The sequence below is a fragment of the Panthera pardus genome, unplaced genomic scaffold (assembly GCF_024362965.1).
Source record: "Panthera pardus isolate Hobbes unplaced genomic scaffold, ASM2436296v1 HiC_scaffold_12, whole genome shotgun sequence".
NCBI classification, from domain to species: domain Eukaryota; kingdom Metazoa; phylum Chordata; class Mammalia; order Carnivora; family Felidae; genus Panthera; species Panthera pardus.
The window spans coordinates 113406114-113421669 of NW_026526677.1; the positions used below are offsets into that span (position 1 = coordinate 113406114).

Here is a 15556-nt window from a genome sequence, read left to right on the forward strand (position 1 = left end):
CTGGGGGGATGAGGGAGACAGCAGGGCTGGGGGGGATGAGGGAGGCAGCAGGGCTGGGGGGGATGAGGGAGGCAGCAGGGCTGGGGGGGTGAGGGAGACAGCAGGGCTGGGGGGGATCAGGTAGGCAGCAGGGCTGGGGGGGTGGTGAGGGAGACAGCAGGGCTGGGGGGGTGAGGGAGGCAGCAGGGCTGGGGGGATGAGAGAGACAGCAGGGCTGGGGGGATGAGGGAGACAGCAGGGCTGGGGGGGATGAGGGAGACAGCGGGGGGGGGGGGGTGAGGGAGACAGCAGGGCTGGGGGGATGAGGGAGGCAGCAGGGCTGGGAGCAGTGATGAGAGGGACAGCAGGGCTAGGGGGATGAGAGAGACAGCAGGGCTGGGGGGATGAGGGAGACAGCAGGGCTGGGGGGGATGAGGGAGACAGCGGGGGGGGGGGGGTGAGGGAGACAGCAGGGCTGGGGGGATGAGGGAGGCAGCAGGGCTGGGAGCAGTGATGAGAGGGACAGCAGGGCTAGGGGGGATGAGAGAGACAGCAGGGCTGGGGGGATGAGAGAGCCAGCAGGGCTGGGGGGGGATGAGGGAGGCAGCAGGGCTGGGGGGGTGAGGGAGGCAGCAGGGCTGGGGGGGTGAGGGAGGCAGCAGGGCTGGGGGGATGAGAGAGACAGCAGGGCTGGGGGGATGAGAGAGACAGCAGGGCTGGGGGATGAGGGAGGCAGCAGGGCTGGGGGGATGAGAGAGACAGCAGGGCTGGGGGGATGAGGGAGACAGCAGGGTTGGGGGGGGTGAGGTAGACAGCAGGGCTGGGGGGTGGTGAGGGAGACAGCAGGGCTGGGGGGGGGTGGTGAGGGAGACAGCAGGGGTCGGGGGGTGGGGTGGGTAATGAGGGCGACAGCAGGGCTGGGAGTGGAGGGAGCGGGGACAGCGAGGCTCTGGGGAGAGGCTGGGAGGCGCGGGTAGAGACAGTCGGGGTCTCTGGGGAAGCGGGGAGGCATGGGGACGGGGGGCGGGTAGAGACTCCCGGGCTCTCAGGGAGGCGGGGAGGGGGACGACCCGCGGACGCAGGCGGAGGAGGCCCACGACCCCGGCCGGGCCTGCGGCGCGGAGGGGCGGCGGCGGAGGCGAGGGGCCCGTACCGAGTTGGAGAAGGTGACGCCGGCGTCCGAGCGCTGCACCCTGAGGAGCATCTGGTTGCCGTCGTCCAGAAAGTTGTTGACCTCTGGGCAGCCGTCCGCCCGCGGCTGGTCGCAGGGCTCCGGCAGGAGGCCGAAGTAGTTCTGGGTGGTGGTGAGGAGGAAGGCCTTCCGAACGTCCCGGGCCCCTCCCGCCATGGCGGCGGCCACGACGCGGGGACACGCGGGGTCCGGGGGCCGCCACCCGACCGGCGCAGCTCCGCTCACACCGCCCGCCGCCGGCCTGCTCGGCTTCGCGGTTGCCAGGGCCAGTCGCTATGGCGACGGGACCCGACGTCGGCGCGGGCCGCGCGCGCGCCGTGGACGTTAACGCGCGGGTGCGCGCACGCGCCGCGATGGGAGGCCGCTGCCGCTTCCGCGCTTTGCGGCTGCTCGTCGGTCGCCGCCGCGGAGGTAAAGCTTTCCGGTCGCAAAAGCCGGAAGCGGTTGGAAGCGGTCCACGCGGTCCTCAGTGAAGTCGCGCGCCCCGGATTTCGGAGGGCTAGGCCGCGGGGCTTCCGCTGCACCTGCAGCCGCCGGCCGCCGCGCTTGGAGGGACGCTCCCTTAAAAGTCGCTTTCCGAGGAGGCCGAGAACGAGTGGTGGAGTGCAGCGGTAACTCGCTTGTTGCATCTACCCCTCCCCTCTCTGTGTTGCCCATTTCCCACCCCTCTTTATTAACCAACTTCAGGAAAACGTAGAGGTTTTCGGCGCGGTCGGGACCTGAGCTTGCGGCCACCTGTGACACCAGCTGGCTAATCTTATAACAAGCACAGCCGAATCCTGGAGAAATACAGGACGTGGGGCGTTATCGTTTTCTACGCCGTGGCGTCATTGTGAACTCCGATACTGCTGCTCTCTGATCCCGGTTTTGTGAATCCCAAAATTATCTTCCAAGAACCCTGGGCCCCGGAGACATGGGCCCTGCCCGGAAAGCATTTTGCCGGCTTTATCCTCGGGAACTTAAATAGGTTACGGATTTTTTTTTTTTTTTTTTTTTTTTTTTTTGCATTCAGGAGTCATAACTTCCTGCTAAAACTATATTATTTTATCATTGCAAAGAGGGTCTTTTGATCTGCTGAGCAACTTGCTTAAGATTAGGGAGTGCGAACTAAAGACAGCTGAACTGCTGTGCCAGATGGTGGGAGAGAGGCGTCCATGAATTGGGATTCTGGTCACCGAATGGGGAAAAAATCCAGACAAGAACCCAAGGTGACTGACTAGCTAAAAAAGGATTTTGAAAGCGAAAATGGCTGGTATGGATACAGAGATACCCCGCTCTGCAGCGGGCATTATGACCCTTAACAGGGTCTTCAGGAAAGTCACCACTACTCACAAACGCTTGGTCTGGAGGAGTTGTTTTGCTGGAAACAGAAACGGTTGGATTTAGCATCCATGACAACGTGGTAAATGTAAAGGCAGCAGGTGTAGCGACAGGAGTCAGGAAAGCAGTTGAGATACTACGAATGCTACCCTTCCAGAAACTTGTGGGACTCTTGGGTGGGCTTTGGACTTCCACGAGATAGGAAATTAGAGTGTTTGAGTGTAGTTTAACCCGGATGTCCAGAAACATAGAAACTCCAGCTGACGCGTAAACCCTGTGAGGATAGGAATTTTGTATGTCTTGCTCACTGCTCTGTACCTAGAATTAGGCATAGAGTGGAAAGGTCCCTGTACTCCTGAAGCTTCAAAAAGGAGGAAGGAATCTCAGAGATAAGTAACTTATACAAAGCCACAGAAATAATTAGCTGTAGAACCGAGATTCATATCGAGCTCCAACTCCAAACCGATCTCTAGGCACGACACCACAGTGGTACGCAGCCAGCTGTCCACCAGTATCCATTGTCTCCAGCCACAGCTAAGTAGCTACTACCAGGGCACCCCACTCTCGGTTGGGCGTCCCACTCTTGGTTTGACTCTGATCATGATCTCACAGTTTAGTGAGTTCCAGCCTGCGTTGGGCTCTGTGCTGCTAATGCAGGGAATGTTTGGTTCTCTCTCTCTTTCTGCCCCTCCCCTGCCCCTTGCTCATGCTGTGCTCATGCTGTCTCTGTCTCTCTCAAAAATAAATAAACTTCAAAAAAAAAAAAAAAAAAAAAAAGAACTACTAGCCAGGTGTGGCCATTATGTAACTCTCATCAGCAGAATGCGGCCAGAAGCAATGTGTGCCATTGACAAGGGAAGTTTCAAAGAAGGGAGTGCGCCTTCATCTTTGCCCAGCTGGATACAGACAACAAAGCCATAAAAGATGACCGAGCCACAAACCAGGAGGACCTCAGGGCTCCTGGCTCCGTGTGGAGTAAAGCCAGCAGCTGTTAAGTAAGCAAGAAATAACCTTCACTGTGTTTGAGCCATTTCGCATTATACTTATGTGGGTCTGTTTTTTTAGAGTAACGTAAGCCACTCTAATCAATAGAGTGACTGATCTCAGCAGTAGGGTGCTATTTGTGTGTTTGGGGTTTTGTTTTCTTTTGTTTTTATGTTTATTATGAGAGCATGAGGGAGAGAGAGAAGCTCAAGCAGGCTCCGAACCCGCAGCATGGAACCCAACGTGGAGCTTGATCCCCAACCAAGAGTTGGGCACCCAACTAACTGAGCTACCTATGCACCCCCATTTTTTTAAATTTTATGTAGGACATTGGTTTAGTAGTTGGCTAGCAGGTAGCATGAAATGTGAAGTGGAGGACAAGGGACAGGACCTTTCTGGGCTAAAATTTCCTGATTTTGTTCTATATTTGTATTTCTCAAGCATCAGTTCTTAAAGGCTGTTGCCGTTTGGAATCTGGACGACATTTCGTACTCAGCTACGTTAAAAGCCGTTGGTTATCTTGTACTCTGAATGGATTTTTTACCTAGGCACGGTTTCATAACATCACACATTGGTCATTTGGAAAATACTGGTTCACTGAGCTATGAGGATCTTCCAAATGTTGATACGTTTCATAATACAATATTAAAACAATCACATGCATTAGTATACCACTCAGCTCACAAGTCTCTATGTCTGAAGAGGTTGTTAGGTTTACAACAGAGAATGTAACTTTTCCAAAATTCTAATTTTTTTAATTTCTTTTTTTAATATGAAATTTATTGTCAAATTGGTTTCCATGCAACACCCAGTGCTCCTCCCAACAGGTGCCCTCCTCCATGCCCATCACCCACCCTCCCCTCCCTCCCACCCCCTCATCAACCCTCAGTTTATTCTCAGTTTTTAAGAGTCTCTTACGGTTTGGCTCCCTCCATCTCTAACCTTTTTTTTTCCTTCCCTCCCCCATGGTCTTCTGTTAAGTTTCTCAGGATCCACATAAGAGTGAAAACATAGTATCTGTCTTTCTCTATGTGACTTATTTCATTTAGCATAACACTCTCCAGTTCCATCCACGTTGCTACAAAGGGCCATATCTCATTCTTTCTCATTGCCACGTGGTATTCCATTGTGTATATAAACCACAATTTCTTTATCCATTCATCAGTTGATGGACATTTAGGCTCTTTCCATATTTTGGCTATTATTGAAAGTGCTACTGTAAACGATGGGGTACAAGTTTCTAATTTTTGCATGCAAACTTGAATTTTATCATCAGCAATGAAAACTGGCAGTTGTTTTCCTTGAAATAATAGCCTTAAACCGTAAGAGACTCTTAACCACCGGAGAACAAACAGGGTTGATTGAGGGAAGAGGGTGGGGGGTGGGCTAGATGGATGATGGGGTTGGGATGAACACTGGGTGTTTTAAGTGATGAATCATTGAAGTCTACTCCTGAAACCATTACTACGCTATATGTTAACTAACTAGAATTTAAATAAAGTTTAAGAAGATAGCCTTATTAGAGAATGCATTTTTGAGAAAAATGTCTGCTAAAGGCTCAGTCTCGATAACCAGAGCTTTTCTGCCATAAATGGCCTTATGTGAATACAGCTGCTGGTTCTGATCAGGACTCCAGGCCCAGGCTCCTTCCTGCAGGCAGATCACGGGTCACTGAGCCGCCCGCGTGCCTTGTGTGTGCTTCATCTCATCACCCAGGACGTGAAATGACTTGTCCTCAAGCTTTGGGACTCAGTCAAGATGGTAATCTTTACCCCTTTATTAAGGAACTCTTCCGGGAAACGGGGATCCTTTCCTGTGAGTGCATGGAGGTGGAGACCGGATGGCTTCTGGAACAGTTGTGTGCCCCAGTCTCCATCTGGGCCAAGGTGCTGGCAGTTTTAGCAGCCACATTAGTTTTCCAGTGTTTCATCACCAAGAACTGCAAAGCTAGCAGCTTAAAACAACACCTCTTTTAGCGTGAAGTCCCGCCTGTCAGTAATGGGGAAACTGCCTACATGGATGTCCACTAAGGATCTCCTGTAGCTTAAATCAAGACATGGGCCGGGCTGAGTTCTCCCCTGCAGCTTGGGGGTCCTCTCCCAAGTTCAGACCATTGAGGCAGAATTAAGTTCCTTGCAGTTGTGAGACTCACTCCCCATTTCTTTGCTGGCTGTCGACTGTGGTTCCTTTCAGCAGGTGGAGGCCGCCACATTCCTCACGTCTGGCTTCAGAGCCAGCCAGAGAACTTTCCCACCCATCAGTTCTCCCATCACACCTCTTGTAACAGAAAAGAGGCTCATTCCTTTTAAGGGTTCACCTGATTAGACCGGGCCCAGTGGATGACCTTTATGAACTTTCAGTCAACGGATTAGTAAATTAAGCATGGGAATGACAGCCCATGCTGTCTGCAGGCGTGGCGCCCCATCTCAAGGTCAGAGGGCTGCACAGGGTGTACCCACCAGGAAGTGGAAACCTTGGGGCCCCTCCCAAGTTGAGCCTGCCTCAGCTACCCTTGCTTTTGCACCACCGGTGAACATGACAAGCAGTTAAAAGAGGCATAGAATGTCCCACCTTGTGAAAATTGCTTGATCTCCCAAACCCCTGAAGATGCCTTAAGTTCCCCCAGGGGTCCAGATGATCTCTAACAGATCTACATCTTTTCTACGGTGGTGACTGCAGGAAAACAGGCTTTTTCTGTTTTATCCATTATCTTTGACAAATATTGGGTAAATTATTTATCATGTTAGTTATAAAAATTGCTCCCTTAGGGCGCCTGGGTGGCTCAGTTGGTCGGGTGGCCAGCTTCAGCTCAGGTCATGATCTCGTGGTCCATGAGTTCAAGCCCCGCATCAGGCTCTGTGCTGATAGCTCAGAGCCTGGAGCCTGCTTCTGTTTCTGTCTCCCTCTCTCTCTGCCCCTCCCCCATTCCCACTCTGTCTCTCTCTGCCTTTCAAAAATGAATAAATGTTAAAAAAAATTTTTTTTTAATTGCTCCCTTTATTAAATATATTCTTTATACTTACCCAATGGAAAGAAAGAATACCATGGGATTGTCAGACAATTTTTTGTAGTAAGGCAGTAATCATCTTGTTCGTGTTTTTAGACCGTGCTGGGGGGAACATACTGGAGAGATGTCATTTCAGAACCTTGCCTTCACACTTACAAAGGCTGAAACTCACTCTTGGGCATAGCCCTCACATATTTCAATCACCAGCAGAGAGAAATGTACACACTCTAATAGGACACTCAATGATCAACTCACATACTGAAATCTACTCACCTCTCTGCATGTGTATGTGTCCCTATGGAAGACAAGGAACTCTGTTTTTTCTGAATGTTTCTGAAGTCCCTGAGAAATTGCTAGCTGCTACCTCTGGGACAAATAGGGAGCTAGATGCTCCTGCAGCCAGGTGTACTGGAGATACAGGGAGGGAGGGGGAGATATGTAAACAGGGGGCTCATAGCTGGACAGTCCTTTCGTCTGCACGCCTCTTGCCCCCAGCGAATCCTGGGCAGAGTTGAGGAGGTAGGAGAATGGGCCGGAAACGTGATAATGTGGGTAAGATTTTCCCCAGCCTCCACTGAGAGAACCAGAAACAGAGGAGAATGAAAGGTGTGGAGTTCCTTGCAGATAATACTTGTGTGTGTGTTTCATTATAAAAAAGTACAGACATGACTGAATAATTGAAATATTTGACTCTTCTATCAAATTTTAAATCCTATTTATCAATGTTGGTGCTTTATTATGTTTTAAAAATTAAATATCAAAGTTAATTTTCAACATAATATTAATGGTAAGAATTATGGGAGGTATGGCAGAAACTAAATCTATTCTCTTTTTTAAAATTTTTTTAATGTTTATTTTTGGGAGAGAGAGACAGTGTGAGTGAGGGTGCGGCAGAGAGGGAGACACAGAATCCGAAGCAGGCTCCAGGCTCTGAGCTGTCAGCACAGAGCCTGACGCAGGGCTAGAACTCAGGAGCTGTGAGGTCATGACCTGAGCTGAAGCTGGACACTTAACCAACTAAGCCACCCAGGAGCCCCAAGAGATTTTTTTTTTAAGTATAGTTTTGTGATGTTTATATACTTCTTGGTAAAAATTGTTTCTACTTCTTGATGTTTGGTTTGTATTTACTTTCCGTAAGACAAGTATCTTCTTGGTATTGAGGGACAAGAAACCATATGGCAAAGCGCTTACTGGCTCTGACCGTCTCTGCACATCAGTTCCATTCACATTTTCTAGGCCAAGCAAGTCACATGGTCACATCTAGCCACAAGTGCACAGGTAAGTGCAACTGTGGCTTGTAGGGAAGAGAGCTGTAGAATGTTTGAGAGCCTTCCCAGTGACTGCACACCTTCTCAACACCTTTCAAAGTAAGGAAAACAATACCACTTGGACCGCACAAAATAACCTGCCCTCGTTCTTTCTCCTGCCACAGCAAGGAATAAAGTTGTAGATGGCGGCTGCTCTAATGACAAAGAACAGAGTCTCCTGCTGACCCTTGACCACCGCCTAGTGTGAGCAAGCAAACAAACGTCATGTCTTAAACGGTGGAGCTGTTGGCGTCTTTGTTGCTGTGGCCCAACTCACCCATCTGAGCGCTGCAGTTAGGGCATGTCCCACACCCGGCCCACACCCCCGGGCCAGTTCGCTAATTGACTTGACTGTGTGAGTTCGCAAGGCTGCTTTACACAACGCCGTCTTCCTGAAATCTGCACCTGTACCAAGTTAGGTGCCCGTCATCTGACAAACAAAGCTAGTGCCTTTAATGTTGCCTTTCAGTGTAATTAAGTATGCTAGTGAACCTACTGTTTTAAGGTTCTTGATAAAAAAATGTCAGAACAAGTAATAGGTAATATTCTCTAATGATGCTAATTATTCTTTTAAATGCTTTGATGCTGCTTTCTCTCCTGTGTGCCTGACCTAGCTTATCTAATCTTGCTTAGGCTCATAACTGAATGTCCTGTAATACTATTTGAAAAACACACACATACATAACCACTGATACAAACTGAAAGCTTTTTCATACCGTGGCAACTATTCATAAGAAGGTTCACATAAGCTATCAGAGTCTTTTATTTCCTGTTTCCATTTTTATCGATGTGAAATGATTGTTGCATAAAGCGCAAGGAAGCCAGGACTGTCTCCTTCTTTTTTTGGATAGCTTCTGTGATAAAATAGCCCTCTGACGTCACCGCCGGTTGCTATGAGAATAGAACATCACAAAATTAGCAGCATCCTTTTACTCAGCAGGGTAGCTCCAGACACATTTCAAGGATAAGAGAGCAAGTTGCAAGTCCCATTTTGCAAGTATTACCTTGGCACCCGTAGTCCCTAAAGACATCTAAAAAATACGGAATTTGCAATTTTACCCCAAGAAGAAACTTGCTCCCTGAAACCAGGGAAAGTCACTCTTGTGTGTTGAATGATCTTGCCTGGAATGGGGCTAAGAGTCAATGGAAACACATCTGGGGCAGGCCCTGACTCGAGAAAAGGATCTAAGATCTCCACGTGATACACGGTCTTTTGTATCCGGTTGAAACATGGCTCCTTATGGTCCAGCGGCAACCTGTAAACCAGAAAGATAAGTTATCTGGGCTTCCTGCAGGGACACTCGGAGGGATTGCTTGTTTTAAGGATCAAAGTCTTCTTTTTATCCATGCCCATGGTTTCCTTAACAATAACAATTACCTTTAAAAGGTGACCTTTTTGCTATATGTGCTTCTGGTTCCCGTATTGTAAATTCCGCACTCGAGTTCCTTCCTGTATAAAACTCTCAAGGATGATGTATCTTTTTGCCTCCTCACGTGTGTGCCCCTCTCTCTCGACTAAGGACTATCTGACTGCTCTCTGAAACACTAAGCTTAGAACCCTTAATCTCATCTTTGCGGAAAAATTGTGTCATTTCTTTTTTTAAATCAGAGATCTTTTAGTACCTTTGTCACTTAACACTTTCCAGTCTTGTTACTGAGGGTCTAGGGACAGTCCGCTTTTCTAACCCTAAAAGGACCTGGACCGGCAGAATTCCTTAATACCTTTCTATGTCTTCTAGAAAACCAAGCGGTTCTCCTCTGAGCTGTCACTTACGGTATCTTGCTAAAGGCAGATAACAGTATGTAACATGCGTCACTGCCTCCATCTACTTCCCATTAGGTTAGAGTCTCACTGGGCTCCTGGTCTACCTTCTACGTCCCACTGGGGATGGATTTACTAAATATGTTACCAGGGTACAGAAGGGCTGTCCCGCTGACCAGCCTGCTGCCCGATGACTTGTTCTGTACGACGTATTTTAAATGTCTGTATGGCAGTGCCCTTCTTCCAGGCACCAACGTCGATTCACACGGTAATCCTCGCTCTCATTCGCCAATGTGTCTGGATTTTCCCTTTTGTGGCACAAAGTAGGATTGCAGTTCTTTGCTCTTTTTAAAGATAAGCATGACCATTTCTTTGAAATGTAAGCAGAAGTGACGTGTCACGTATGCACACAAACCTTCAAAGCTGATGTATCATTTACCACGTTCTTTCCCAGTCCCGTGGTGATCTCGGAAACAGAAGTCAGGAGGGAACTTTTATCAGCCTCGCTCCCTGAGTAGATAGCTGTTCACTGAGTATAGTGTTCTTGATGGTGTATCGAAAACAAGAAATGCATTTTTGTTATAAGATAATGAGATTTTGGTGTTGTATGTAACTGTAACATAGCCCTGTCCTGACATGTACAGTCGAGGTATGGCAGCGTTTACCAATAAAAACCCCACAATTTCAGTGGCTTCACATACTAGAAATTTTACTTATCCTGGAGTTCACTGTGGTATCTGGCAGGCAGCCTTCCACATGAGGACTCAGGCATCATGTCCTCCATTTTGTGGCTCCACTGTCCCCCAGGTGATAGAATTCTCTCCAGAGGACTTCGAATGTGGCGGATTGGCAGGTAGGGTGAAGTCTGACACAGGAGACTGTGATGGCAGTTCCCGACGGCCTGAGCCAGTGGGGAACATACTCTCGCGGTGTCTCTGAAGTAAGAGAAGGAGTTTTAGCGAGCACAGTCCTCAGTGACACAAACCCTGAGCTCTGTTCAATGCACCTGTCGGCCCTGACTGGCTTCCAAGGTGTGTGCAGCGCTGGCCTCCCGGCATACAGGCTGCAGTCGCACAGAGCCTCATGCTCAGAAGGGTTTCAGGCTCTCCAGAGCACTCACTACTTTCTGGACAAGGGATTTTGCAGTTTCATTTTGTTCTGGGCCCCAGGGATTATGTAGCTGGGCCTACAGGTAGGTTATACCCAGAAGACGTGCAGATAGAGCCCTTGGCCTATGGAACGGGGAAGAATTCACTGAAGGTTGTCTGAGAACTCTCTGGGTTTTTTAGCCTGTAGAGAGAAAAAAAATTGTGTGTGCTTTTCTCGTCTGCACATGCTTGCTCCTGGCCGTTATAGTCAGGGTCATTCTCGTTGTCTCAAGAATTATGCCCGTAAAAGCAGAAATGCCAAGAAAACCAGTCGATTTTGGCTTTTTACTTGACAAATCTGCTATGCTGTAGCAGCGGGAGGTCATCTGGGTTAGGAAAGGGGTCAAGAGCTGGGGAAGACTCAGCCTCGGAGGGGGTCCCTGTGAGGCTGGAGGCGAGGGAGTAGCTCTGTGAACAACATGTGGAAAGCAGAAACGGCAGCACAGAGCAGCGCGCCTGCCCAGTGAGTGTCTGAGATTGCATGCGGGCCACTTCCTGTCTTCCAGGAATCATGGCCTCTGCTGCAGAGTCACATGAACTGGTCTTCCCTGACCTCCAGGAACTGCCCCCCCCCCCCGCCCCCGCCCTCGCCACCTATGGATCATCCAAAGACACGATGCATACCCATGGCCCAAGAATTCGCTCAGTTCCATTCAAACAGCCCTGTGTCCACACCCGATTTTCAGTGGCTGACAACATGGCTAAGATCCCTGGAACCAAAGACAGGGCTGTTGACATTCAGAAAGGGTGGTAGTGGTACGAGAGGGAAAGCCCCCTTACCAGGATTTGGGTGGGAATATCAAAAAAAAGGGGCAAACCACCCCTTTAACATGCATCCTTTTCCTCCTGGCTTTGGTTCTGTGGACGACCTGAAATTGAGCCCCTTTCTAGCTGAGTGGAACTTGACTTCTGTTGGGTGTTCCCCAAGGAGTCCAACCAATCGTGATTGTGTCCCCCCCTTGGCACTTCTGTTAGCACCTTTATGTTTATTTTCCCACTTTCTCCACAGTCCAATGCTGTGACGTCTTGATTCGGCAGACATGGTTACTTTATCATACAGACGAGTCACAGCATGATTCGATGGTTTATCCATGGTTGCAGAATTTTAAAAGGCAAGCCCATCAGTCTGTTGGTGGTTCTTTTTTCTTTTCTTTTTTTTAACATTTATTTATTTTTGAGAGACAAAGAGCGTGAGGAGGGGAGAAGAGAGACACACACACACAGAATCTGAAGCAGGCTCCAGGCTCTGAGCTGTCAGCAGAGGGCCCGACGCGGGGCTTGAACTCACAAACCATGAGATCATGACCTGAGCTGAAGTTGGACACTTAACCTACAAGCCACCCAGGCGCCCCATTGGTGGCTCTCCTTTTAAGACACCATTTCCACTATGCCATCTTTCCCACGTTAGGTTTGGGGGAGTATAAAGTGTAACAAAACACAACAGTCATCCATGCTTAAGACCGTAGAAATGCTTTTAAGAACACACATAAGTCCTAGCTGCTTGCACCCACTCTGGCCTACTATACTACGCGTCCAAGAAGGCAGCTCTTTTCTGCAGCAAGCCACGAAACCCGTGCACTCTTTGCCGGTAGTTTTAATTCTGGGAACTCTTGGTGTTCATCCGGGACACACATTCATCTACCAGAGGGCAACTCAGGGGCCAGTTGAATATGATTTCCCTTCTGAGCACTTCCATTTTCATTTTTAAGTAATCTCTACACCCAACGTGGGCCCCAGATTCACAACCCCAAGATCAAGTACGGCATGCTCTATGGACTAGGCCAGCCAGGGGCCCCTGAACACTCACTCTTAGTCTTCCTGGTTAGATGTCAAGCTCAGAGCCCTCCTGGGTTGCCTACCCGGTGTACAAGACAACGCTTTTTACCTACGACCCCACATACAGATTTTTATGAATTCTGACCTTCCTAAGGGGTTCCTGCCTAGATGGCTCTCAAGTTACCACTTTTTCCTGCACTCTGCTAGTTTTAAATGCTGATCTACTTATTTCTGTTCACTTCGACCCTTTTAAAAATACACTTTTTTCATTTGAGCAGTTTCAGATTTAAAGGGAGTGGCAGTCATACAGAAAGTTCCCATATATTGCAGTTTCTACTGTTGTTAACATCTAACGTTAGTATGGTTTATTTCTCACAATTAATGAACCAATTATGATTTATTGTTATTAAGTAGGCTCCATTCTTTTTTTCTATTTATTTATTTTGAGGGAGAGCATCAGAGCAGGGCAAGGACAGAGAGAGAGGGAGACAGAGAATCTGAAGCAGGCTGCAGACTCTGAGCTGTCAGCACAGAGCCTGACGGAGGGCGCGAACCCACGAACCGTGAGATCATGACCTCACCCAAAACCAAGAAGAGTGTAACACTTAACTGACTGAGCCACCCAGCCACCCCTGGCAAGGTTGTTTTAAAAAATCAATGTTACAAGGGGCAGTTGGGTGGCTCACTGGGTTAAGTATCCAACTTTGGCTTAGGTCATGATCTCATGGCTCGTGGGTTCCAGCCCTGCGTCGGGCTCTGTGCTGACAACTCAGGGCCTGAAGGCTGCTTCAGATTCTCTGTCTCCCTCTCTCAAAAATAAATGGCCATTAAAAAAAATAAAAAATAAAAATAAATCGACATTAATGTATAGCAAGGACAGGATGTAGACTTGGGACCATGTACGTGGCATCCTATCAATCACTTAATTTTTGTGTTGCTTCTTTTTCTGGCAAGTGCAAATGCCCTATTTTAAAGAAGTGCTAAGAAAAAATAAACTGTGTATGGAATAACTTAACAGCTTTCAGTGGACCATTTTGGCTGCCTTGATTCAAATACAACTATTTTAAAATATCTTTTTCATCACTTGATTCTATAACCTTCAAAAGCTAAGGGACGCAGGTATAATCAAGACGCTGAGTAGACACCAGTAGAGCTATGGCTCAGTCCCAGTCCTTCCCTCACCGCCCTATTTGGCATAAATACACGCCCACTGTTGTTATAGATGGATATTCAGTTGTTTTTTTCTATAGCCTTCTACCTAACAGTTGGATGAAATGAAGAATAAAGGAAATTCTGTATCTTACCTAAAGCCACCCGTGAGTTTCTGCTCAACGTAGAGCTTCATGCTTCCCTTTCTTTCTCATTATTCTCATTTAAAAAATTCTACACAGAGAGAACCGCACTGCTGTGTCATATCGCCCCTCCATTATTGTGAATAGTTGTGAATTCATGTGCTGCCCATGGGTTAGTGAGCAATGGGAAAGATTAAAACCACGTAACCATACGCGGGGGTACTATTCATGAGCAGTGATGCAATCAGTCTGCCCCTTCTGTGAGTAATGGGGGATGACAGAATATTCCATTCTGCCAATGGAGGTAGATGGTAGTGGCAGTAGGTACTGACCAGAGAAGGCTGGAACCCTGGACATTGTCATCCCTTTCACACCACTGACAAGCACAGGTTACTGGCCGTATTCCTTGCTCCTAAAGTTCTCTTAAATGCAAATGCTTCCCATATATTTTCCCCTCTGGACTGTAAGTTTCATGAATGCAGGAGTCATGCCTACCTTTATCCCTAACCCAGCACAGTTCTGGTTTAAGTGATCATTAGATATTATGTGAGTAATAAACTGAATGAATACCATGCATAGACTCAGCCTTTCAATTATTTTTATTCCAGAGAATTCCACAGATGCAAGATCCTATCCAGTCAATTCTCCAGGTGGCTGGGGTGGGGATTTTCTTCCCTATGTCTAGAAGTAGCATTGGTAATTGTTGTCTATAACAGAATTCTCTTGGGGCTCCTGGGTGGCTCAGTCGGTTAAGTGTCCGACTTCGGCTCAGGTCATGATCTCGCAGTTCGTGAGTTTAAGCCCCACGTTGGGCTCTGTGCTGACAGCTTGGAGCCTGCTTTGGATTCTGTGTCTCCCTCTCTCTCTGCCCCTCCCCCACTCACACTCTCTCTCTCTCAAGAAATGAATAAACATTTAAAAAAAATTTTTTTAAAAGGGGTTCTCTCTTCTTTAAAGACTATTCAGTGGAGAAAAGACAGTCTTTTCAAAAAATGGTGCTGGGATACCTGTATATCCGCATGTAAAGAAATAAAACTGGACCCTGATCTGACAGTACTCACAAAAACTAACTCAAAATGGATTAAAGACTTAAATGTAAGAGCAGAAATGATGAAACTCTTAGAAGAATGCATAGTAATAAAGCTCCTTGATGTGGTCTTGGTGATGATTTTTGGCTGTCACACCTAAACCACAAGCAATAAAGTCAAAAATCAACAAGTGGCCTACATCACACTTCTGCACAGCAAAAAAAAACAACAATAAAGTGAAAGAACCAAGGGGAGAATCGCAAACCACATGCCTGATAAGGGGTTAGTATCCAAAACATATAAAGAACTCCTACAACTCGACAAGGAAACAACTCAATATGTGAAAGGCCAACAGGTACAGGAAGGGAGTTTTCCATTACCAGTCATTGGGGAAGTGCACCGCAAATCCACAAGGAGGTATCACCTCGCGTATGGTAGCATGGCCGTCGTCAAAGAGAGGGAACAAACACTGTCAGGGGTGGAGGATGGACCTCGTGCCCTGCTGGTGGGACTTGCAGACTGGAAAAGCACACAGCGGATCCTCAAAGACTTAAACTACCGTATGATGCCTCACTTCCACTTGTGGGAATACAGTTGACCCGTGAACTACGTGGGGGAACAAGCACCAGCACCCCCATGCTCAGGTGAAAATCTGTTTATAACTTTTGGCTCCCCGAAAACTTTACTGTTAAGAGCCTGCTACTGACCAGAGCCTTACAGGTGACACCAACAGTCGGTTACCATGTACCTTGTATGTTACA

The 15556-nt window shown here is 48.1% G+C and overlaps 1 protein-coding gene and 2 long non-coding RNA genes across 10 annotated transcripts in view; 1 reads left to right on the plus strand and 2 right to left on the minus strand.

Annotated features, from left to right (window-relative positions):
* DYNC2H1 (dynein cytoplasmic 2 heavy chain 1) overlaps positions 1-1446 on the minus strand; it is a 347141-nt gene extending 345695 nt beyond the window's left edge. For all 8 annotated transcript variants that reach the window (XM_053900571.1, XM_053900570.1, XM_053900566.1 and 5 more), the window contains exon 1: positions 1133-1446. In XM_053900571.1, the coding sequence (XP_053756546.1) occupies positions 1133-1327 (195 nt within the window). In that variant the 5' untranslated portion in view covers positions 1328-1446. The remainder of the gene's footprint in view (positions 1-1132) is intronic.
* LOC109257517 (uncharacterized) lies at positions 1437-8613 on the plus strand. Its single transcript, XR_008421336.1, has 2 exons — positions 1437-3486; positions 7915-8613. It is a non-coding gene; the product is annotated as an uncharacterized LOC109257517 (long non-coding RNA).
* On the minus strand, positions 8535-11253 carry LOC128776227 (uncharacterized). The gene is made up of 2 exons (XR_008421335.1): positions 10755-11253; positions 8535-10486 (listed from the first exon to the last, which is right to left on the minus strand). It is a non-coding gene; the product is annotated as an uncharacterized LOC128776227 (long non-coding RNA).
* Between the last annotated feature and the right edge of the window lie 4303 nt (positions 11254-15556).